Source organism: Littorina saxatilis, linkage group LG4, assembly GCF_037325665.1.
Source record: "Littorina saxatilis isolate snail1 linkage group LG4, US_GU_Lsax_2.0, whole genome shotgun sequence".
Taxonomy (NCBI): Eukaryota; Metazoa; Mollusca; class Gastropoda; order Littorinimorpha; family Littorinidae; genus Littorina; species Littorina saxatilis.
Window position 1 is genome coordinate 35,621,492 of NC_090248.1, and position 25,186 is coordinate 35,646,677.

General features: G+C 42.3%; 1 protein-coding gene across 2 annotated transcripts; it reads right to left on the reverse strand.

The window, feature by feature from the left end:
- Positions 1 to 429: 429 nt before the first annotated feature.
- On the reverse strand, positions 430 to 19,848 carry LOC138964606 (cyclic GMP-AMP synthase-like). Of its 2 annotated transcripts, XR_011455154.1 has the most exons (6): positions 19,587 to 19,848; positions 9,145 to 10,567; positions 8,078 to 8,224; positions 7,409 to 7,743; positions 1,043 to 5,670; positions 430 to 1,001 (listed from the first exon to the last, which is right to left on the reverse strand). XR_011455154.1 is itself a non-coding variant. In XM_070336607.1 (5 exons), exons 2-5 carry the CDS (start codon positions 9,376 to 9,378, stop codon positions 5,178 to 5,180), a joined length of 1,209 nt encoding a protein of 402 aa, XP_070192708.1. In that variant the 5' UTR covers positions 9,379 to 10,567; positions 19,587 to 19,848; the 3' UTR covers positions 430 to 5,177. The 2 variants fall into 2 exon arrangements, 1 of the variants encoding a protein (XP_070192708.1); XM_070336607.1 differs by having other exon boundaries at positions 430 to 5,670.
- Positions 19,849 to 25,186: the final 5,338 nt, after the last annotated feature.

A 25,186-nucleotide genomic window follows, 5' to 3' on the forward strand; every position in this document is an offset into this window, starting at 1 on the left:
TAATTGTTAAATGTTTTCTTTTTTCCCCTCATTTTTTGAGTCACTTGAGAAAAAGTGACTCTATGTAATCGGTCAGTGTTAGTCTGTCCGTCCGGCCGTCCGGCCGGCCGTCCGTAGACACCACCTTAACGTTGGACTTTTCTCGGAAACTATCAAAGCGATCGGGCTCATATTTTGTTTAGTCGTGACCTCCAATGACCTCTACACTTTAACGATGGTTTCGTTGACCTTTGACCTTTTTCAAGGTCACAGGTCAGCGTCAAAGGAAAAATTAGACATTTTATATCTTTGACAAAGTTCATCGGATGTGATTGAAACTTTGTAGGATTATTCTTTACATCAAAGTATTTACATCTGTAGCCTTTTACGAACGTTATCAGAAAAACAAGGGAGATAACTAGCCTTTTCTGTTCGGCAACACACAACTTAACGTTGGGCTTTTCTCGGAAACTATAAAAGTGACCGGGCTCAAATTTTATGTGAACGTGACTCATTGTGTTGTGAATAGCAATTTCTTCCTGTTCATCTGATGCCTCATATAATATTCAGAACTGCGAAAGTGACTCGATCGAGCGTTTGCTCTTCTTGTTACAAGAACCGTGTCATGAAAATTCATACCTGGTGTAGTGCATTTCTGATGAGGTGGTCCCCCATCATTTTATTTGTGTCAAAGCTGTTGTTTATTTTCACCATTTGAATTGAAAGACAATATTGTTCTAAAACAAACAAAAACTTGGTGTTACAGAAAAAAACAGGGGGAAAAAACCATGCAGTGGTGTCATCTGAGATTAGACAAATAAACAAAATTAAGTTAATACAAATAAACATGCACTCATAATCATATACTCTGAGATTAGACATTACCTCGGCTGCTCAAAGACACACCTACAAAAACGATCTAAAAGACTTCACTCAAACACTCTCCCTCTCTCTCTCTCTCTCTCTCTCTCTCTCTCTCTCTCTCTCTCTCTCTCTCTCTCTCTCTCTCTCTCTCTCTCTACCTAGTCACCAGTTGTAAAGCTCTCTCTCTCTCTCCCTCTACCTAGTCACCAGTTGTAAAGCCCATGTTTACAATGCTAACGGTTGAAAATTTTATTTGTATTAAATTGACCATAATGTTCAGCATTGTGCGTTTCTCAAGCAGTAGACAGTGACATTCTTGATTTACGTTCAAACTACTCTTCTTGATGTTATGTTATCACTTTCACAGGAAACGGAGTAGGCCCAATAACTTTTTGTGAAAAAGGGATTATTGTGTTCGTTGTAGTTCGATCCGTAAAAAGAAGATCAAGATTTGAAGAAACAATTGTGACTGAAAAGGTAAGATTTTGTTTTCAGCCTTCTTCCCTTTGGCTTGGCTGTCATGGGCGTAAATGTAATGACTTTCAAATACGGAGACCACCGTGTAAACAGGGGAAGATAACAAAATAGAATCGGTCCCGAATAGCCAAATAGGTTGATGGAATATGAAAAACTAACAACCAACCAACCATCAACCCGTAAAGTTGGTATAAAATCCCACTTTTCCGACACAAAACATGTTCATACTTTCCCAATGACGTCAAATATCATCCGAAATGAAGGTTCCACTTTTGATCACCCTTTCTGTAACCATGGTTTCGAACACAATGTGACAAAGAACAAAGTTTTATTCCCCCCTCTGCTTCTTTACCTCTGTAAACTTGTAGAGCTAGTTATTTTTCGATAATGACCCAGCAACCAAACAAATAACGAGCCAGCAACAGCCTGAATCCTCGATAGTGCTATGGGTTGAGAAGTTGTTCTGTTTCGGTACTGTTTTGCGACTGAAAAGTTCCGAACGCTCTAATGTACGAAGTATACATCTCTGGAGCAAACAATACAAACATACCGCATTTAAATTAACAACTATACAGGCCTGAACACATGAATCTCCATATAAAATCCATGAGTTCGGTTTTTTTCTGAATCACTAGATCTGCCGTGCACAAACGTTCATCACAAGCAAATTCCCAAGGCAAGTAACTCATACTTTGTCTAGCGACAAGAGTAGTTCCCCTTCTTTTCACTCAGTTTCTTCGACAACACTGACTGCAATCCGACGGTCAGTTTTCAACAATATTTCATTTTATAAACAGACCACACGCAACCAAATGCACACATCTCATCAATTTAAACAACATAAAGCGGTTTCATACACTATTTTCCCCAGAAAACTGAACTTCATACAGTAATTAACGTTGGAACACGGGTGCAAAAGTTCGTCTGCTAGTCCCATTTGACGGCGAAAGAACATTATCCTAAGCGATACTAAAACATAAACAGAACACGCAATATCTGCCTTTACCGCCACAGCAGAATAACAGCATATCTGTGTACTTGATTTTAGTCCAAAACAGGGAAACTGACAAGAAGTGTTAACAGAATGGAATGATTTGCACGGAACTATACAACCGCGCATTAATCGATCGCCTGCGCAGGTTGACTGGTTGAGTGATTCGGATTCGATCAAACTTTCGCACAAAAACTCTTGTTTTCTTTGAATAACTGAAGAAAGGAGGAATAAAGAGGTTACACACCTCGTCTCAGTGATTATTAAAAATAATGGTCTCAGTTCGCGGTCATGAAAAAGCTCGCTAAAGCTCGCACAGTTTTTCATGATCCGCCAACTTCGACCATTATTTTTAATAATCACTGAGACTCGGCATGTAACCTCTACTTATTCCCCCCTCTGCTTCTTTCTCTCTGTAAACTTGTAGGGCTAGTTATTTTTCGGTAACTTACCCAACAACCAAAATCACTTACCCAACAACGGGCCTGAATCCTCGATAGCTCATGGGTAGAGACTGTACACATTGTGGATCTACTTTTTGCGACTCAAAAGTTCAGAACACTCTAATGTACAAAATATACATTTCTGGAGCAAACAATACAACCATACCGCATTTAAACCAGCAACTACAGGCTTGAACACATGAATCTCAATATAAAATCTATGAGTTTGGTTGTTTTCTGAATTCAGATCTGCCGTGCACAATCGTTTATCGCTAGCAAGATTCCAAGGAAAAGTAACTCTCATATTTTGTCTAGCGACACGAGTAGTTGCCCTTCCAGATTTTGGCTGCATCGACAAGACTGCAATCCGACGGTCAGTTTTCAACAATATTTCATTTTATAAACAGATCACACGCAATCAATTGCAAACATTTAATCAACTTAAAGAACATGCAGCGGTTTCATACACTATTTTGCCCCAGAAAACTGAACTTCATACAGTTTTTAACGTTGGAACACGGGTGTAAAACTTCGTCTGCTAGTCACATTCGAGGAAAGAACATTTCCTGAGCGATACCAAAACATGAACAGAACACACACTATCTGCCTTTACCGCCGCAGCAGAATGACAACATAACTGTGTAGGCCTACTTGATTTTAGTTCAAAACATGGAAACTGACAAGAAGTGTTAACAGAATTGAATGATTTGCACGGAACTATACAACCGCGCATTAATCGATCGCCTGCGCAGGTAGACTGGTTGGGTGAATATGATTCGATCAAATTTTCGCACAAAAACTCCTCTTTTCTTTGAATAACTGAAGAAAGGAGGAATAAAGAGGTTACATACCTCGTCTCAGTGATTATCAAAAATAATGGTCTCAGTTCGCGGTCATGAAAAAGCTCGCTGAAGCTCGCATTTTTCATGATCCGCAAACTTCGACCATTATTTTTGATAATCACTGAGACTGAGACTCGGCATGTAACCTCTACATATAGTACTAGCACAAATAGCACACATGGTAAATACTAGTGTTCATTTGAACTAGTGTCTACCATGTGTGCTAACTTTTCTTGAAGAATTATATACTATGTCTCACTGTGTTCAATACTGGCTACAGAAAGAAAAGGTGTTCAAAAGCAGAACACTCCAGTTTATAGTGTACTTACTACGTCATGAAATCAGTGCGTCATTGAGGCTCTGTTTGTGTCAATAACAAGTTATTATTCTTGGGTCGGAAATGCAACGGAAAACATATGCCGAGCTAAAACGAGTAATGTTTTGATGACACAGCTAGTACCAGATTTCCTGAACATAAAATTTGCTCACAGTCACAGTGGTAAAAAGAAACTTTAGTTTTTTTGTAAATCCAAACATTAACTGTCCAGTTAAGTAAATGCACTGCGTCGGGCAAAAAGAACAGATTCGGGAAAAGGTATACAATTCAACATTTATCATGTGATCTCTTTCATACACTGAAAACATAGACTGGCCGGCTCACCGTCTTTGCCAAACACGTTCGTTATATCTAATCTTCTACATTTTTGTACCTCTCTATGTGTGTATGTCAGTATGTGTTTGGGATTGAGAGATTGTGTGTGTGTGTGTGTGTGTGTGTGTGTGTGTGTGTGTGTGTGTGTGTGTGTGTGTGTGTGTGTGTGTGTGTGTGTGTTATTTTAATAAGACTACAAACAAACAAAACAGTCCCAAAAAAATAAATAAACACACACACACACACACACACACACACACACACACACACACACACACACACACACACACACACAGTCAAAAGTTTGCATTATTTAGATCGACCGATCCAGCGGCTCAAATATACCTTGCTGTAGTCACGGGTTCAATCTACATTTTGTTTTTCAATTCATGTTACACACACACAAATCACACACTGCTGCAGAAACTCTGTCAGAGCTGGTAACAATTCCTACACTGGAAATTCATTTTAGGTTAAAATAAAATGTTTGAAAATGTGTTCCCAAACACATCACGGTCACAAAATGCCAAGAGTTATTGTGGAATATGCAATGCGGCCTTAGGGGGACAAGCGGTTTGCAATACGTTTGTTTGTTTGTTTGTTTGTTTGCTTAACGCCCAGCCGACCACGAAGGGCCATATCAGGGCGGTGCTGCTTTGACATATAACGTGCGCCACACACAAGACAGAAGTCGCAGCACAGGCTTCATGTCTCACCCAGTCACATTATTCTGACACCGGACCAACCAGTCCTAGCACTAACCCCATAATGCCAGACGCAGGCGGAGCAGACACTAGATTGCCAATTTTAAAGTCTTAGGTATGACCCGGCCGGGGTTCGAACCCACGACCTCCCGATCACGGGGCGGACGCCTTACCACAAGGCCAACCGTGCCGGTTTGCAATACGTTGAACCCCTGGCTGTGCCGTTCAGTTAAAATTCAAGAACCCAAAGTCCACGCTAACACCATCGTTGGAGGCACGGCGCAACAAGCTAATCAAAGCGTTCTCATTGGACAGGAGTCTGTTGAGCGCGCCGCGTGCTTGCGTCATTTGGCGTGACGTCATACCCTCCCACAAGTTCAGCGGGTTGAAATCGAAGTGTGGCAAGCTCTCTCGGTCCACGAAATACAGAATAGTTTTCAGCAAAGATTTCACACCCGTCTCCAAAGCACACCGCTGCCATCTTGGAGAATAGTCCACCTGAAAGTCCATATCGTGGAGCAACGCTGTCTGCACGTGGTAACACGAGATGTGCGCGAGACGCCAGTCACGTGACATGAGCCTGCAGACCACGTGCATGGCACGCATGCGCAGTCCGCCGTCTGTGGAGGAGATGGAATGGAGTAGTTCGTGTTCTTTGACGACCGTGCAAGGTCTCCATTTGATGTCGCCTTTTTCGTACACCTCGTTGGTGAACCGCCTGTAATGTACAGAGTGGAGATTTAGCTGTATGAAGTTGATGTGACCTATATGGAAACTACTGAGTAATTATGGTCCATGCCAGATGTAACCGTGTGGGCATATAAAATGACGAATGAAATAGCAAAGCACTTAAAATATTGAAAAGATTCTCCGTCCACATTCTCTACTTTGAGCCCTTTCTCTCCTTATGTTCGTCTTTAAGAGTCTTCTTGAAGATACATCTTAGAACGCATTCAAGTCAAATCCAGAATTAATGACAGGCTACGAGAATGACGAGAAGGATTCAGTCTTGGCAAAGTCTACCTATTATGATGATGCATCAGTATAAGAAGTGTGACGAAAAAACCTCTTTTAGCCCCGGGATTATCAGAAGAAATGGGCCGGACTTCCGGGCGAAGAACAGAAACCATGCAATGATAATAATAATAACATCATTTTCCTTGTACTCGGAGACTAAAAGCGAACGGACAGAACAGAGATAATTTCTGTAACATGTGGATGGCTGGATGTGAATATAATTTTGAACTCACGATAGATTTGAATTATCTCCCTTCCTAAGCTCACGGTCACTAAACTCATCTCTCACAAGCTGTGGCGTTGCACCTGTCTCCCTTTTTGCTTTTCTAAATGGTTGTTATAGGTAATTTATTCCTGATCCATCGATTGAGCCTTTCCTCAGTAATCCCCACAAAGTCTGCTGAACGGCGCCTAGTCAGTACTTGCGTCATCTGGTGTGATGCTATATCCTATAACAAATATAACTGGTTGAGGTCAGTTGGATATAAAAAAAAAAAATCTTAATTTAGGGAACACATGCATTCAACAAAGATGCAACATTTCAGTTCAAGATTCCTGTTATATATGTTATTACCCCCCCCCCCCCCCCCCCCCCCCCCAAACAAAAAATACAATGATAATTTCACCAATAAAGTATTTATCCTTGAAAATGTTGACTAGCAGATTTCTTTTTAACCGGTCAAATCTCTGTAAATATTTAGCTTTGGTCCTTTAGTCACGTTTTGCGATAGGTCTCAGATGGTCCTTGTGCATTAGACGGCGTATTAACCAGCTTAAACCTCCCTCTCTCCTCTCTTTCTCTCACACTTTCTCTCTCCCTCCCTCGCTCTCGCACACTCTATCTCCCTCCCTCGCTCTCGCACCCCCTCGTTCCCCCCTCTCTATCTTTTTTCTGTCACTCAGTCAAGTAACACACACGGATACAAGTTTAGATCACGGAGGCAACAGTAATCGTGGAACTGATCAGTTCTTTTCTTACAGATTACATCAATTCCAAATGGTGCAAAATGCAAGAAAACCCCGAAAAGCTGCACTCACTCACGTGATAGAAGCCATTCTAAAACGCTTTTGGTCATCATTGCGGAGCGAAATGTTATGCAGGCTCCTAAACTCCTCGTGTCTGACTAAATTATAGTGAGGGCTCCTTCAACCCTAAACAATCCATCAAGAAAGAGAATTCGTGTATGCCAAGAATTGGAATTGAGCCTTGCACGCCTAAACAATAGTGCGAGAAGTGAGAACCATGACGTCTACTCCCGACTACGCATCGTGCACCGCAAAGGCGGGTTTTGCCTGCCAGGGGATAAGATGAGATGAGGTGAGTTGATATGAAATAAATGTTATTAAAGAGGGTTGTGGCATAAGAATATGCATGTGAACAGGAAGAATGACGCATGAGTCGTGACGTCACAGCTCTCGCTGACGTCACACTGACCCACCTGGTGACGTAGAAGAGGTCAGAATCCACAGCAGCGGGAGCAGCCACGCACGGCACCAGCTCAGCAGTCCAGTCGCACCCAAGCTTCACTGACAAGGTGAGCTCTTGAGGATCCACGCTCACCACCACCCTCTCCTCCCCCACCCCTCGCTTGGAGAGGGCGCTGCTCACCAGCTTGGAGCAGACGGCGTGCAGTTTTCTTGGCGACACGTGAGCGCCATCTTTCGTGCGAACGTCTGCCAGGACCTCTCCGTTTTGTCTCTGTGTACTTCGACTGAGCTGGGAGTCGAGGGTTGGAATCGGCGGAATTTTGAGTAACACGTGACCTGTGCCTTTCTGGAAATCACCGAAAATGAAATGAGTAAGTATAAAACAGGAGAGAAAGATGTACGGTCAGTTAACGAGTTTTAAGGAAATGGATCGATGAAACGATTCTGAGGATAACATTGAGTGGTTACAGATGGTGTGTCAATTGGAAGCTGTTCGAAGTCTCAATAATTAACCTTTTCCCCAGCAATCCCGCCCCCCCCCCCCCCTCCACTCTCTACACATACACCAATACACCGACAGTAGTGGCTCCCAAGGTGGCTGGCATGAGGTTTCGAAAATGTCTGGTGATGAAAACTGACACGGTCTCTCGTCGGTCCTTGTTCATCTTCATACGACCTACCTGAATGACCTTCACTTTGCTGAAGTGAACGGGCAGCAAGCAGACGACTCTCTTCTCAGGCGTCACGTGCCAGTGAGGAAAGCAGTGAAGCAGAACGGGGTCCTGCATCTCCAGTCCCACACGGTTCCGCTTCAGTGACAACACGATCTGCACGATAAAAAAAGGAGGAAAAATAGTGTGTCTGCGACATGGCCCTCATCGTTGTCAGTTAAGATATTTATCATAAGTGAATGCAGTGATAGTCACCATATCGTCATCGTCACTGTCGTCGTTATATCAAGTTGTCTACATTAGCATCTCCTTGTATGCTCCCACCTCTCTCCCATATCCCGACCAGCGCCCCTTGTTCAGTTTCGTCAGTCTCCTGCAGTGGAATGCATGAATAGAGAATATCACGGTATAGTTCCTAACTAAATCCAAAGTTCGAAACTACGTTTGGTTGCTAACTACGGTAGTGTCTATTCATGCATTCCACTGCTGACCTAGTCACGGACTGGCACATATCTGTCGAACTGTCCGATGTGGCTCTTCTTGTGGAGCTCAGAGAGCTTAGAGGCCAACATCCACTGGTATTCGGGCTCCAATGCACCCGGTGTCGCTGACGCTGCCCAGTGTAGACTCGGTGGCCCGGGCACGAGACAGTGCCCAACTCGTTGGGACCCAAGCACTTGTTCGGATTGGTTGAAATTCAAACACATCTCCGTTTCTATCAAATCCGACACAACGCTTGGACCCTACCCCGGTGGACACTTTCTCGCGCACCCCACCTCAGGGCACCTAAGGGGCAGCTCAAAGAACTCTGCTATGGTAACTTGACAGTCGACCTGCTTCAAAATAGCGGAACATGGGTAGTAGTACTACATTGTGTGAATATTCTTCTTCTTCTTCTTCTTCTTCTTCTTCTTCGTTCATGGGTTGAAACTCCCGCGTTCACTCATGTTTTGTTTTTGGTTTTTGCGCGAGTGGGTTTTCGCGTGTATTGACCGTTTTTACCCCGCCATACGCCGCTTTCGGGGAAGTGTGAATGTTCAAGAATGATTTAATTCTATGCAAACGTCTTTGCTCACCTTCTCCATCAGCTCCGACAGTTCCAGCTTGGCCTGAGCAATGGCGACAGAGTCCAGTGCCTCCCCGAGACCCGTCTGACAGCACTGGGTCAGCACGTGACCAAGGCGCGAGACAGGCACGCGCTCCGTCACCTGGCGATGAAGCTCCGGACGGTACCCGTGCTTGAGTCTGGGCAGAGTTGTTGTTCCTTGCGCGAAGCGGACGGAGGAGTTCTCTTTCCTGACTCTCGACATGATGGAGAATGAAATGGCCGATGAGCAGGGAATTCCTCGATGTATGACGCAGACGTGTATGGAAATGGAGGTTTGGTTTGGAAAAGTATGAAGGAATTAGTTGGATGAACAGTGTTTGGCAAACAAATTTGGCGACTCTTCTGTTTCTAGCGTTAAAGATGACCAGGAAGACAGAATTCTGAACATAAATGAGTAGTTCTAAGATCACTGATACTCGAGTAGACCAAGGTGTTCCCTCTGGCTGGGAAGATAATTTTATTCCCTTAACAGATCCAACTTTTTATCAACTTCGCCAGAGCTTGACGAAAAAGTATCGACCAGACGTGTGAGGATCTGCCATAATCCTACAGAGCATTTTCTTCTAGTTCGTGGCATCCAAATGTCATGGTCAGCAAGAACGCATTAAATAATGACAAAGGGGGCAGAACATTACCAGGTCTTTTTGTCCCAACTTCTGCTTCTTCTGGTGAACACTAATTAAACCTTACCATATGTGACCCTCCACCACGGAATGAGTCGCATGTCACCTTTGCATGATTTTCATATTTTTACATTTTCCTAAAGATTTTTTTATGCTCTATCCAGTGGTGAAAACCGTTTTAGAAAAGAGCGAAAACTGTTTGAGTTATAAGCCTGTGACTAAGGTGACCCTCACACTGTTACCAGATACTCCCCGGACTTATATCAAGCCTAGCGCAGAACCGCGCGAGGTGACATGCGACTCATTTCATGGTGGAGGGTCACATATGTGCTACCTTTGATTGTGGAATTACAACTTGTCGCAAAAAAGTGTGTGTTCAAAAGTGGAACCCTTCAATTTACAGTGTGGGGTAGGTAGGAAACTCTACTTAAAGCCCACACACTGTCTTGCTTGGCTTCCAAGAATATGAGAAGAAACACCTGGAGACTGAAAGGCTTCAACACAGCAGGCACACACTTTCACCGCAACTCAAGTTCTGTGCCAGTTTTTCTCCTCTCTTCTGAATGTCCAGAGGCGGGCTTGTGATCAGAAGAACGTCCACCATAGGGTCAACATGATGTCCAGTTCCGTAAGGTCCACCACTGCATACTGCACACCTTTTCCCAAGACTGAATCTGCCAGTGTGAAGATGGTCAGTTGATTCTGTGACAGAAGTGAAGCTGAAGACTTGTCCCTAAACGTAGCAGATGACGTATAGCTTCAGTACATCTGTGCGATAAAAAAAAGAAGATGAAAGTCAGCAATAAAGTTGACACTTTAGCTTGTGAACCGCACCTCATTGCTGATTCTTTCTGGGCTCAAATAAAATCTTAAACAGAATACTGGTAAGAGACTGCTGGACACGACCAGGTTAGTTTGTTGTTGTACAAGGATAAATATACAATAAATATGTTTACAATAACAAATTTGCTATATTGCAGTTATTTTGGAAAAATAGCTAACGCAGTAACTTTATCAACACTTACAGGCTCTGCCTTTCCCGTGTAAACAGTTGGGCTCTTCATCTCAGATGTGGACATGCTTTTATACGGGATAAGACCATCCCTCTATTTGAACACATACCAACATTCGGAGAAATACCAAAAATGAACTGCCTGGCTGCATGCTTGCTAAGTTGAGTTCGAATTTTTTTATGAATTAATTCAACAACAAAATCCCTCTGTGCACTAAGAACACAAAGGCTGTTGATTGTTGGTATGCGTCCAAGTGGAGGGATGGTTTTATCCCATGTAAAAGCCCTGGCCAGATCTGAGACGATGAGCCGAGCTGTTTTCACGAGGAGCGTGCCTTTAAAAAACGGTCGGCATGCAGCAATATATATCTAAAATGTGATACAATGTTTTAAAAATAAAACATTTTCTGAAAGCAGCTGAGCGTAAATCAATTTTCCAAAAAAAAAAATAACAGTAGCCTAAGCTATCGCTGCATTCTAACCTGATCATAACTTCCAATCAATGCACATTTTCTTCAGACAAGTTAGTTAGTTAGTTGTTGCTTTTTGGGTCCAGCGGACCATATATGCCAAATCAGAACCCCTTCTTCAGACAATACGGAACTAAAATCCGGCATCATATGAAATACACGACACATCTTTTGAAAGACGGAAACGGAACGGAAATGTCGGTTTCTCTTCGTGAAGAAAACAAAGGTAAATCCTAGCACATGCTTGACATAATAATGGATGATGCTGCGTTCCTTCGTTGACAAGAATGTGATATGAATGAATTCTTCTCCCTGTCCATGACCATAACGCAACGTGCTCAGTACCCATCGAAGTTAAGTTGTAAGCTTGCAAGGCCAACTTCTAGTTGCATTTTAGTCTTAAAAGCAATAATTATGTCAATGATAATTATGATTATGAAGGAGAAGTATAAAGACCATTCAGATTTATTGATATCTCTCTATAATAACACTTCAATCTTTTCTATGCTGCCAGGAAAAAGAGGAATTAATATTAATCACAAATGTCACTGTGATTAGTACAGCAATACGGTAATGCATAACATAGAGTAATGATAGTTGCAAGGAACGATTTTGAATTAGTACACACAGCAGTTTAGTACCAAAAGTATAGCTTTCAGAGACCGGGAACAGCCAGCGACCGTTTGCGGACAAAGTGACCGAAAGACAGATGTCGAGTTGGTGTCGCGTACCTCACGAAGTAGCCATTTGTTTCTCTATCCTGTCAGTTGGGAAGACAATCGGTACACGAGTTATTGATTGGTTTTCCCCATCCTACATGTCGCCTGTCACCAGAAGTCGCTCTAGTGTCACCTTTTGCATTAACACGTCATTTGCGTAATTCCCTATCCTATTGGGAATACAATCGATACAAGGGTTATTGATTGGTTTTCCTTTATCCCGCTTGAGTCTGACCGGGGTTGATGCAAGTCGTTTCAGGAAACACAGGTTACCACAGAAATGGCCCAACTGACTTGTTCAACCAGTTTTCATCGACAGCTAAATTAGCCCTGATTTAGAGGCATAGAGATTGTTTTCTTTTTGAGCTTGCTGAAAAATAAGTGTTGTACGGAATTGTGTGATAATGCTGTGAGTGGAGAAGAATGAGTTTTGCTTCTGTATGCATTCTTTGATTTTGATTTCTGTGGTTAGAGAGAGAGAGAGAGAGAGAGAGAGAGAGAGAGAGAGAGAGAGAGAGAGAGAGAGAGAGAGAGAGAGAGAGAGAGAGAGAGAGAGAGAGTGTTTGCGCACGTGTGTGTATATTTGTGTGCGCGCGTGCGTGTGGTGTGTCCCAGTGTGTGTGTGTGTGTCTGTGTGTGTGTGTGTGTGGGTGTGAGTATGTGTGTGTGTGTGTGTGTGAGTGTCTGTGTGTATATATGTGTGTGTGTGTGTGCATGCATACGTGCGCACGCGGCGCGTGTATGTTCGTGTGTGTATACAGACGCTCAATTTCTTCTTCAACCAGACATTGCTAAACGTACGAAGAAAATAAAGAAAACACTTTTGACATTTATTAGAACGCCGAAATGCTGACACTACAGACCAACTGACGAACTAAATCCCGTACAGACAAAAAAAACACACCAGCGATCAGTGTTGATAGTGACTGTGTACCTATATATATGCATTTTCAGACCATTCAATCTTCTACGCGACTACAGAGAGTGAAAAAAGCGTTGCATTGTATACATACAATGATTGCTGACATGTATATGCTCATTACTATGCATAGCACGTGGGTGGTCGCATTTTGATGAGGTGATTTGCATGCTGGGGTGTTTTGTGACGACCAGGGTTGTGTTTTGTCGGGAGCGGGGAAAACAAAATCTGCGTGAAGATCGGAAGATATCTTCAACGTCGGAAGCTTTCCTTCTATCGACTATCCAATGACGCTCGCGAATTCAGCAGGACTCTTCGATTTAGTTTTCATTGCTTGTGAGGTATTCTTTTTACATTTAGTCAAGTTATGACTAAATGTTTTAACATCGAGGGGGGAATCGAGACGAGGGTCGTGGTGTATGTGTGTGTGTATGTGTGTGTGTGTGTGTGTGTGTGTGTGTGCGTGCGTGTAGAGCGATTCAGACCAAACTACTGGACCGATCTTTATGAAATTTGACATGAAAGTTCCTGGGTATGATATCCCCATACGTTTTTTTCATTTTTTTGATAAATGTCTTTGATGACGTCATATCCGGCTTTTCGTGAAAGTTGAGGCGGCACTGTCACGCCCTCATTTTTCAACCAAATTGGTTGAAATTTTGGTCAAGTATTGTTCGACGAAGCCCGGACTTCGGTATTGCATTTCAGCGTGGTGGCTTAAAAATTAATTAATGACTTTGGTCATTAAAAATCTGAAAATTGTAAAAAAAATATTTCTTTTATAAAACGATCCAAATTTACGTTCATCTTATTCTCCATCATTTGCTGATTCCAAAAACATATAAATATGTTATATTTGGATTAAAAACAAGCTCTGAAAATTAAATATATAAAAATTATTTTCAAAATTAAATTGTCGAAATCAATTTAAAAACACTTTCATCTTATTCCTTGTTGGTTCCTGATTCCAAAAACATATAGATATGATATGTTTGGATTAAAAACACGCTCAGAAAGTTAAAACAAAGAGAGGTACAGAAAAGCGTGCTATCCTTCTTAGCGCAACTACTACCCCGCTCTTCTTGTCAATTTCACTGCCTTTGCCATGAGCGGTGGACTGACGATGCTACGAGTATTCGGTCTTGCTGCGTTGCATTGCGTTCCGTTTCATTCTGTGAGTTCGACAGCTACTTGACTAAATGTTGTATTTTCGCCTTACGCGACTTGTTTGTCTTTGCAGGTGCGACGTAGGCTACTTTCAAAACACGTGCAAAAAAGAGACAAGAAGAAGCGATAAACTGTTGTTCTTGCCGTTGTAGTTTTAGACACATGCAAACGCACATGGACACAATTATACAGATACAAAGAGAGACTCAGAAACAGACAGACAGATAAATGGATAGACAGACGGTAGGCCGGACAGACAGGCAGACAAGCAGAGAGAAAGAGAGTTCTAAAAGAAGAGAAGAAAAACAACCAGAGAGAGAGAGAGAGAGAGAGAGAGAGAGAGAGAGAGAGAGAGAGAGAGAGAGAGAGAGAGAGAGAGAGAGAGAGAGAGAGACAGAGAGAGAGAGACAGAGAGAGAGAGACAGAGAGAGAGACAGAGAGAGAGACCGAGAGAGAGACTGAGAGACCGCGAGAGAGACAGAGAGAGGGAGACAGAGCGAGACACAGACAGACAAGACAGACAGACACTCAGACAGACAGACACACACACCATACGTACACACACACACACACACACACACACACACACACACACATACACACACACACACACACTCACACACACACTGTGTCACTGTGACACAACACACATCATGTACAGCCATATCTTTGAACAGGAAAGGTAGAGAGTTGTCTACAATTCCACAAAGAGTTTTAACAGGTGGGTTCTTGAAGCGGTTTTAACGGCGGGGGTTGAGTCCATGAGGCAAATGTTATGGGGGAGGGAGTTCCATTGTTTAGGGGCAGCATAGGAGAAGGACCTGTGACCAAAAGTTTTAGTTCTAACTTGGGGGATGCGAAAAATTGGGGAATCAGCAGAGGAGCGAAGCTGTCTGGACGGTGTATACATATATCTGTCACATACCTCCCTGATCCTACATCGTAAATAATCGTCTGACACACAATCGCAAAGATACACTTGAAGACACGGTGACCACGCGCACAGAATACCCCCTACTGTCCCATTCTTCTAATTAAAAGATCGCGACATGTGAATTGACAGCGCGAACACATTCCAATAGCAATTAATCGTCTTGCACACAACAGAAGACAAGTCGCGTAAGGCGAAATTACTACATTTAGTCGAGCTGTGGAACTCACAGAATGAAACTGAACGCACAGCATTTTTTCACAATGACCGAAGTCCGCCGCTCGTACAAAAGGCAGTGAAATTGACGAGCCTGTTTAGCGCGGTAGTTGTTGCGCTGTGCTGCATAGCACGCTTTTCTGTACCTCTCTTCGCTTTAACTTTCTGATCGTGTTTTTAATCCAAACATATCATATCCATATGTTTTGGGAATCAGGAATAAGATGAAATTGTTTTTAAATCGATTTCGGAAATTTGATTTTAATCGTAATTTTTATATTTTTAATTTTCAGAGCTTGTTTTTAATCCGAATATAACATATTTATATGTTTTTGGAATCAGAAAATGATGAAGAATAAGATGAACGTAATTTTGGATTGTTTTATAAAAAAAATAATTTTAATTAAGCCTCCAAGCTGAAATGCAATACCAAAGTCCGGCCTTCGTCGAAGATTGCTTGGCCAAAATTTCAATCAATTTTATTGAAAAATGAGGGTTTGACAGTGCCGCCTCAATTTTTGCAAAAAGCCGGATATGACGTCATCAAAGACGTTTATCCCAAAAATGAAAAACGTCTGGGGATATCATACCCAGGAACTCTCATGTAAAATTTCATAAAGATCGGTCCAGTAGTTTACTCTGAATCGCTCTACACACACACACACACACACACACACACACACACACACACACACACACACACACACACACACACACACACACACATACACCACGACCCTCGTCTCGATTCCCCCTCTATGTTAAAACATTTAGTCAAAACTTGACTAAATGTAAAAAAGCCGCTTCCCTTGATAAAATGACCATGCACGTGCAAAGAATACCCCCTACTGTCCCATTCTTCTAATCAAAAGACATGAATTTACCGCACTGGTACATTCAGATCGCAATTAATCTTCTGGCACACACCAGAAGAGAAATCCGCTTCCCCAGATAAAATGACATAGGTAACACTCTGTCTCTGACCATGTCCGAAAAACACCCCCACTGTCCCAGACTTCTTATCGAATTCTTGGGATACATGTGAATTGACTGCCATGGAGTATTCTGTTTATCCTACATACTGTACTTACGTGTATTTTACTGAAAACGTCCCGCAGTGGAGGCGTCCAAATTGAAGACGCTTCGTTTGCAACCTCATCTATTCCAAAGCCTCGTGCAATCTGTGACGTCAAAGCAAAGACACGTCACTCTAGAAAGTGTAGCGTGACGTGAAAGTTCTAAAACTTCTACCAGGAGAAACAGCATAGCGTAAAAGGGTTTTGCATAATGACGTTTGTCTCGGTGACTTTGGCATCATAAGCAGTCGAAAAGCAGGTTCCTGCCAAACTAGTTTGACATGACCTCATTTACATGATATACACACTTGTGGTTTGAACGATATTGTTATCTCATGAGTGGTCTCAGTCACTCACGTATGTAGGATAAATACTTTTTTTTAATCAAATCCCAGCATTTAGGCTGTATATTTTTGGTGTGGGTCCAAGTGAAAGCATATTCTTATTCTTAGCCTGGACAAATCTGTGGTGGTGTACATTACATATTCGCTTACACAAGAAGGTATGCGCCTTTAACTATTCAAACCTATTTGCATTGTGAAACACATTCGGATCTTTTTTCAGTCTCTTCACCACGGCTTTGAGACACGGTAGACAAGTCTCTATCTGTGGGAAATGTATAATGTAGGCTGAGGGCAGAAACCTTTGGGGAATGTATTGTGGCAAGAGGGGGAAAGGTCATGGTAATGTTTTTTATTTTCTCTCTCCTTGAAAACGGGTTGTTTGTGTTTGTGTGTTGCTCTCGACTGCTTATCTTGGTTTTCTGCGCCATTAAGAACTTTCTGATCTTCAGATTTCTGTCGTAATTTGTGCGCCCTTTTTGCGTATTTTCTTTGATACTTATATGTATTGTAGGCCTACGTTTTCCATCTCATGTTCACTTTTTTTTTATTTGTATATATCCCTGCTTTCTATTTCTTTTTCTCTAATGACAGCTTTTTGTCGGCTTCGTTCGTTTTGGTTTGGTGTCTCTTCTTTCTCATTGTTCTTCTTTCTTCTTTTTTGTTTGTTAATTTCTTCCTTCCCTCCTTCCTTCCGTCCTTCCTTCCTTCCTTCCATCTCCCCCTGCGGGTTAGGGGGAAGAATTTACCCGATGCTCCCCAGCATGTCGTAAGAGGCGATTAACGGAATCTGTTTCTCCTTTTACCCTTGTTAAGTGTTTCTTGTAGCCTATAGAATATAGTCAATTTTTGTAAAGATTTTAGTCAAGCAGTATGTAAGAAATGTTAAGTCCTTTGTACTGGAAACTTGCATTCTCCCAGTAAGGTAATACATTGTACTACGTTGCAAGCCCCTGGAGCAAATTTTTGATTAGTGCTTTTGTGAACAAGAAACAATTGACAAGTGGCTCTATCCCATCTTCCCCCTTTCCCCGTCGCGATATAACCCTTCGTGGTTAAAAACGACGTTAAACACCAAATAAAGAAGAAGAAGATTCCTTCCATCCTCCGTCCTTCCTTCCTTCCTTCCTTCCGTCCTCCGTCCTTCCTTCCTTCCTCCCCCCTCCATTCTTCCCTCTCAAACCAGATAGTCCTAGACACTAAACCAGACCACCCACGTGCACAATAAATAGGACATGGGCGCATTGAAGTGGACTTAGGATTGTTGTTACATTTATGGCACTCAGAATGAAGAGTACTTGCAAGTGAATTATCAAGAACAAATATTTTGATGGTCTGCATTACAGCTTTTATTTTTGGAGTTATGTGATTGACGAGCATACAGGCAGAGATCGAGACTGCCAGACAGACGAGCATAGGCCCTACAGGCAGAGATCGAGACTGCCAGACAGACGAGCATACAGGCAGAGATCGAGACTGCCAGACAGACGAGCATACAGGCAGAGATCGAGACTGCCAGACAGACGAGCATACAGGCAGAGATCGAGACTGCCAGACAGACGAGCATACAGGCAGAGATCGAGACTGCCAGACAGACGAGCATACAGGCAGAGATCGAGACTGCCAGACAGACGAGCATACAGGCAGAGATCGAGACTGCCAGACAGACGAGCATACAGGCAGAGATCGAGACTGCCAGACAGACAGGCATGCAGAGAAACAGACAGGCATGCACATACACAAAAGCACACAGACTCTGACACCCGAACATAAAGACACAATGAAAGGACAGGCAGGCAAAACACGGCAGACAAACACGGGCGGCAGACACAGAGGTATAGCCTAAGCGAGCAAACACAGTTTTACAAAAATCCCATGCACACAAAGCAGTGGATTCGATACGTTGATTGTGCTGACACTTTCCCTCAAAAAGCAAATTAACTCTTCAAGTCTGAGTGAGCGAATCGTTATATCACCGCAAGGGAGAAAACAAGAGAAAGAAGAAGAAAAGAGCGGTAGCAACTTTCAATAAACCTAAAAAGTCTCGCGAAAGACTTGGCAAAAACAAAACCCACAAAAAACAACTAGATCATCAATCTCGATAGTGAATGTTAATGATTTCACTGCGGTAATTGCCTTACTGGGTACCAACCACATGTAGACCGAGGAATGCCTGGAATCCCAGCGTCAGACAGACCCGATCACAACGCGGGGCAGACAGATAGATAATTATGTAGACAAATACAATGTCGAGATCACTCCGCACTATTTACTTTTGCCCGTGAATGTGCCCAGTAACAAAATTTGTTCATTATATGTTGTTGCATGGCGGGACCTGTTTAGAAGGGAAAAAGCATACTTATTTATTGTTCTTAAAGTTGAATGTTTCCCCAAAACTATATGTTTTATCCCCCCCCCTTCCCCCCCAAAAAAAGCCAATTCTAACCCATAAATCATGCAATATCCCTTTATAGGAAAAAAACCAACCTTTTCCTGAGTTTTTTTTTTATCAAGGACTTTGAAAAAGAGAAAAGCTTCCAAGCGTGCGTACATGTGTGTGTGTGTGTGTGTGTGTGTGTGTGTGTGTGTGTGTGTGTGTGTGTGCGTGAGTGTGTGTGTGTGCGTGTGCGTGTGTATGTGCGTGTGTGCAAAAGAGAGAGAGAGAAACATAGAGAGAGAGAGAGAGGGGGGAAAAGAGAGAAATAAAGAAAGAAAGAGAGAGAGGGAGAGAGAGAGAGAGAGAGAGAGAGAGAGAGAGAGAGAGAGAGAAAGAAAGAAAGAAAGAGAGACAGGGGGAGAGAAACAGGGAGAGAGAGAGAGACAGGGGGAGAGAGAGAGAGAGAGAGAGAGAGAGAGAGAGAGAGAGAGAGAGAGAGAGAGAGAGAGAGAGAGACCACCTGTTGCCCTAACCACTTGTAAAAAACAGATCGTCTTACCGTCACATGAGAAAATATCTCTACGCACACACCTGAAGTATCCAAAGTCTCAAACAACCACAATTGGTCAGCATAAGAAACATCTCCCACGAAAACAAAACAAAGCCATGCCAGTCTCCTATTTCTTCGCGCCTTGTACAGAAAATCACAGACTCGAAACACTCAGCAACACAATCACCGGGCAGATTATTTGATCAATACACAAAGTCAACACCGCTTTACCATAACCCACCAGCAGAGGCACCTACCCCCTGCCAAGAATTTAACGCTTCTGCAATTCACAGTGATAGTCCACCACAAGTCACGTTCGAAGCGAAGTCCTTTCAATGCTAAGCCCGAGCCGCGAACATATGCTGTTAAAGGCACAGTACGCCTCCCGTAAACCATCACAGATACTGTCAGGCTTTTACACACAGTACAAACACCCTTTCATTTACACACTCACCGCTTTTGAACATCCTGGGTGCCCTACGTAAAGAGCGAGCAATTTTCAAAGAATTAATGTTGCGGATTGTCTGTTTTGGCGCTAGACCTAACTTTTAAAATCTAAATAATAAATTGACAGCCTGTTACACAAACATTATTAAATCATAAAAGAATTCTTTTTTTATCAAGACAAGATCGGTACAATTCGAAGTTTTGAAAGTTTGAAAAAAGAAAAGCCCGGAAGCAGGGTCACGCAAGGTCGTTGTTCTCGTAGCAGCCGACGGTAATGCCTATCGCCAGTTCCTCCGAACAGTCAAAAGCCATCGCTAGAGTTCGTGTGAATCACAGCCGTTTGGTGCGTTTAGATTCAGAGGTATATAATAACGTGCTATTGTAGATAAGCTTACAGCGAGTCGCATTGGAAATCACAAACTGAAGCCTACATTGTGAAACAAGTCGCGTAAGGCGAAAATACAACATTTAGTCAAGCCAGGGACCTATATTTAGAGCTCAGTCGAACTCACAGAATGAAACTGAATGCATTGCATTTTTTCCGCAAGACCGTACACTCGTAGCATCGTCTGTCCTCCGCTCGTGGCATAGGCAGTGAAATTAACAATCCAGAAAAGCGCGGTAGCGGTTGCGCTGAGGAGGATAGCACGCTTTTCTGTATCTCTATTCTTTTTAACTCTCTGAATGTGTTTTTAATCCAAACATATCATATCTATATGTTTTTGGAATCAGGAACGGACAAGGAATAAGATGAAATTGTTTTTAAATCGATTTCGGAAATTTAGTTTTAATCATAATTTTTATATTTTTATTTTTCAGAATGAAACTGAACGCACTAAATTTTTTCACAATGACCGTAGTCCGCCGCTCGTACAAAAGGCAGTGAAATTGACGAGCCTGTTTAGCGAGGTAGTTGTTGCGCTGTGCTGCATAGCACGCTTTTCTGTACCTCTCTTCGCTTTAACTTTCTGATCGTGTTTTTAATCCAAACATATCATATCTATATGTTTTTTGAATCAAGAGAATGAGATGAAATTGTTTTTAAGTCGATTTCGGAAATTTGATTTTAATCATAATTTTTATATTTTTAATTTTCAGAGCTTGTTTTTAATCCGAATATAACATATTTATATGTTTTTGGAATCAGAAAATGATGAAGAATAAGCTGAACGTAATTTTGGGTCGTTTTATAAAAAAATAATTTTAATTACAATTTTCAGATTTTTAATGACCAAAGTCATTAATTAATTTTTAAGCCTCCAAACCGAAATGCAATCCCAAAGTCCGGCCTTCGTCGAAGATTGCTTGGCCAAAATTTCGATCAATTTTATTAAAAAATGAGGGTGTGAGAGTGCCGCCTCAACTTTTACAAAATGCCGGATATGACGTCATCAAAAACATTTATCGAAAAAATGAAAAAAACATCTGGGGATATCATACCCAGAAACTCTCATGAAAAATGTCATAAAGATCGGTCCAGTAGTTTACTCTGAATCGCTCTACACACACACACACACACATACACACACACACACACACACACACACACACACACACACACACACACACACACACACACACACACACACACGCACACACAATACATACATACACACATACACCACGACCCTCGTCTCGATTCCCCCCTCCAAGTTAAAACATTTAGTCAAAACTTGACTAAATGTAAACAAGTCGCGTAAGGCGAAATTACTACATTTAGTCAAGCTGTCGAACTCACGGAATGAAACTGAACGCACTGTACTTTTTCACCAAGACAGTACAGCTTCGTCAATCCCCGCGAGAAGGAAATCGCTCACCTTCCACGTGCAAAACGCAGTGAAATTAACACGCCAGAATAGCGCGGTAGCGCAGGGCCGGACCAAATGAGTTGTAAGGGGGGGGTTCCTCCTTTTGGGGGGGGGGGGGGGGGGGCAAATCAGCGAAGTGGCGAAGCCACAAGTGCGCGCATAAAGATCATAAAGATCGGTCCAGTAGTTTACTCTGAATCGCTCTACACACACACACAGACACGGCAGACACACACACACACAGACACACATACACCACGACCCTCGTCTCGATTCCCCCCTCCAAAACTTGACGAAATGTAAAAAGGTTCCTGCAATGTATCGTATCCTGATCCTGATCCTGAGGGTAAATCAAAATCACTTCAATAAATAAGAGAGGGAGAGAGAGAGAGGCAACTAGGCGCGCGAACTAGGGGGGTCCGGGGGCATGCTCCCCCGGAAAATTTTTGAAAAACGGTTAAAATCTGTGCAATCTGGTGCATTCTGGGCCTTGTTTTGAGGGTTAAGAGCAGCATTGTTTTGGTGCTAAAACTAGTAAAAAAAAACAACACTCAAAGCAAGGTACATGCTTTTTCCAGGGGTGGGGTTCCGGAACCCCTGGAACCCCCCCCCCCTGGGTCCGGCCCTGTAGCGTATTGTGCTAAGCAGGAAAGCGCGCTTTTCTGTATTCTTGTTAACTTTCGGAGCTTGTTTTGAATACAACCTATGATATCTATATGTTTTTGGAATCAGGAAATGATAAAGAATAAGATTAAATCATTTTTGGATCGATTTCTTAAATTTTTATCGTAAGACTAATTAATCTATTTTCGTTAATTGTGATCACATTTTAAGAGTAAACATGACATATGTATATATTTTTAGATTCAGAATATGATGAAGAATACGATGCAATCAACTTTAAATCTTTAAAGTTAACTTTAAATCTGTTTGCAATAAAACTTTAAATCTTTAAAGTTAACTTTAAATCTGTTTGCAAAAACTTTAAATCTGTTTGCAATTAACTTTAAATCTGTTTGCAAAAAATTGATTTTAATGACAACTTTAATGAGCAAAATCATTAATTAATTTTTAATCTTCCAAGCTGAAATGCAATACCAAAGTCCGGGCTTTCTCGAAGATTACTTGACCAAAATTTCAACCAATTTGGTTGAAAAATGAGAGCGTGACAGTGCCGCCTCAACTTTTAAGAAAAGCCGGATATGACGTCATCAAAGCTATTTATCAAAAAACTGAAAAAACGTCTGGAGATACCATACTCAGGATCTCTCATGTCAAGTTTCATGATGATCGGTCCAGTAGTTTTCTCTGAATCGCTCAACACACACACACACACACACACACACACACACACACACACACACACACACACACACACACACACACATACACACACACACACACACACACCCACACACACACACATACACCACGACACTCGTCTCGATTCCCCCCTCTACGTTAAAACATTTAGTCAAAACTTGACTAAATGTAAAAAGGAAACTGGATCACACGGGTTCACGATGGCTCAGGGGTAAGATAAATCACGCAAAAAAAAATTATTTGAAAATTGCTCGCTCTTTACGGAGGGCACCTAAGATGTTTCTCAAGAGGTGAGTTGAAAGGGTGTTTGTGCTGTGTGTAAAAGCCTGACAGTATCTGTGATGGTTTACGGGAGGCTTACTGTGCCCGGCTTTAAAGATATATCCCTTCTTGAGAAAACGTTCGTGTACAGATCACCACAGATGTATTCAGGCGTTGAGAATGTGATACGAGCACCCTTTCACTTGAACGCACACCAACAATCATAGTCAAATGCTTTTACATGTGAAAAGAGCATCCTTTCAATACAAGAAAAAATCGACAGCATGTGCAGTCTGTATTTTGTTCGTACTGAATTAATCTCGTTACTGACTATCTCGGAAATTAAATCCGCAAAAAAAGAGAGTTTTTTTTTCTCTCGCTGTGCACAGAAACCAGCCAGGAGCTGAATAATTGTAGTATGTGTTCAAGTGGAAGAATGCTCACACCCCATGTCAATTGAAGCCGGGCCAGATATGAGACGGTGAGTGACGGGCGCAGTGGCGTGGTGGTAAGACGTCGGCCTCCTAATCGGGAGGTCGTGAGTTCGAATGCCGGTCGCTGCCGCCTGGTGGGTTAGGAGTGGAGATTTTTCCGATCTCCCAGGTCAAGTTATGTGCAGACCTGCTGGTGACTTAACCCCCTTCGTGTCAGTGCACGCACAAGACCAAGTACGCACGGAAAAGATCCTGTAATCCTTGTCAGAGTTCGGTGGGTTATGGAAACACGAAAATACCCAGCATGCCTACTCAACGAAAGCGGAGTGAAGCTGACTATGCTCTCAGGGTATAGTTTGGGGAACCCAAATGGGCAAACGAGCTCACACGTAACCAGACAATTCTGGAACGCTGAAGAAGAAGAAGAAGAGACGGTGAGCCGAATCGTTTCAACGGGAAAGGACTGTGACTTTAAAACTCTGCTGTTCTATCTGTCTCGTCTACTTTCTCTCCCGCACAGTTTGGGTTGCATTCATTATAGACTGCTTATTCGGACGCTTTTACAAAGGTGAATTTAAATAAGTGTGTGAAATAATCGTGCCAGAAAAGAAAGCTAACACCAAGGTTATGATAAGTCGGGGGCGAGAAGTAATAAAGTATATGAGATTTGGAAAACATGCGTCGCCATGATAGGTGCCAATCACAACATAAGCACAAGAAAAAAGTGACTTATTTGCCTGTGTTTCTGAATCGTTCGCGGAGTTAGACATTGTGTGATAAGCGGAATCTCTCACACATTTTTCTAGAGATATCTAACGGCCGACAGTTTAATGTTGACATGTTATGGGATGGGTAGTACCTGTACCTCTAACATTTTCTGCAACGACAAAAGTGTCATACATATCAAATCCTTAAAATTTTTAGTTCATGTATGTATTCATTCAATTTGTAAACAAAAGAGATTTTTACTTGCCAATTCAAATACAGCACAAATTAAAAGTCAAATTTTGCCTGCGGAGGCTACTTCATTTTCATTTTTCATTTTCATTTTCATTACTTTATTGTCCCATCGCTGGGAAATTCGGGTCGCTTCCTCCCAGTGGAAAGCTAGCAGCAACGGAGTCGCGCTACCCAGGTGTCTGCGTGTTTAGGTGTATTCAGCCACCTGCACTTATGGCAGAATGACCAAGGTCTTTTACGTGCCATTGTGATGACAAGGGGGTGGGACATGGCTTCCGTCTCTGGGTCTGCACATAAAGTTGACCCGTGTCCGTCCCGGCCCGAATTCGAACAGGACGACATTAGTCTCAACATCAGCCAATTCGTTTATTTTTAT

Bases quoted from the DNA above. Each gene is read 5' to 3' on its own strand.
- LOC138964606 (XM_070336607.1), bottom strand. From the start codon at position 9,378: ATGTCGAGAGTCAGGAAAGAGAACTCCTCCGTCCGCTTCGCGCAAGGA. The intron at 8,225-9,144 runs GTGAGCAAAGAC...TTTATCGTGCAG, and splicing joins TGTCGGAGCTGATGGAGAAG to ATCGTGTTGTCACTGAAGCG. The intron at 5,671-7,408 runs GTGGGTCAGTGT...TGTACATTACAG, and splicing joins GACCTCTTCTACGTCACCAG to GCGGTTCACCAACGAGGTGT.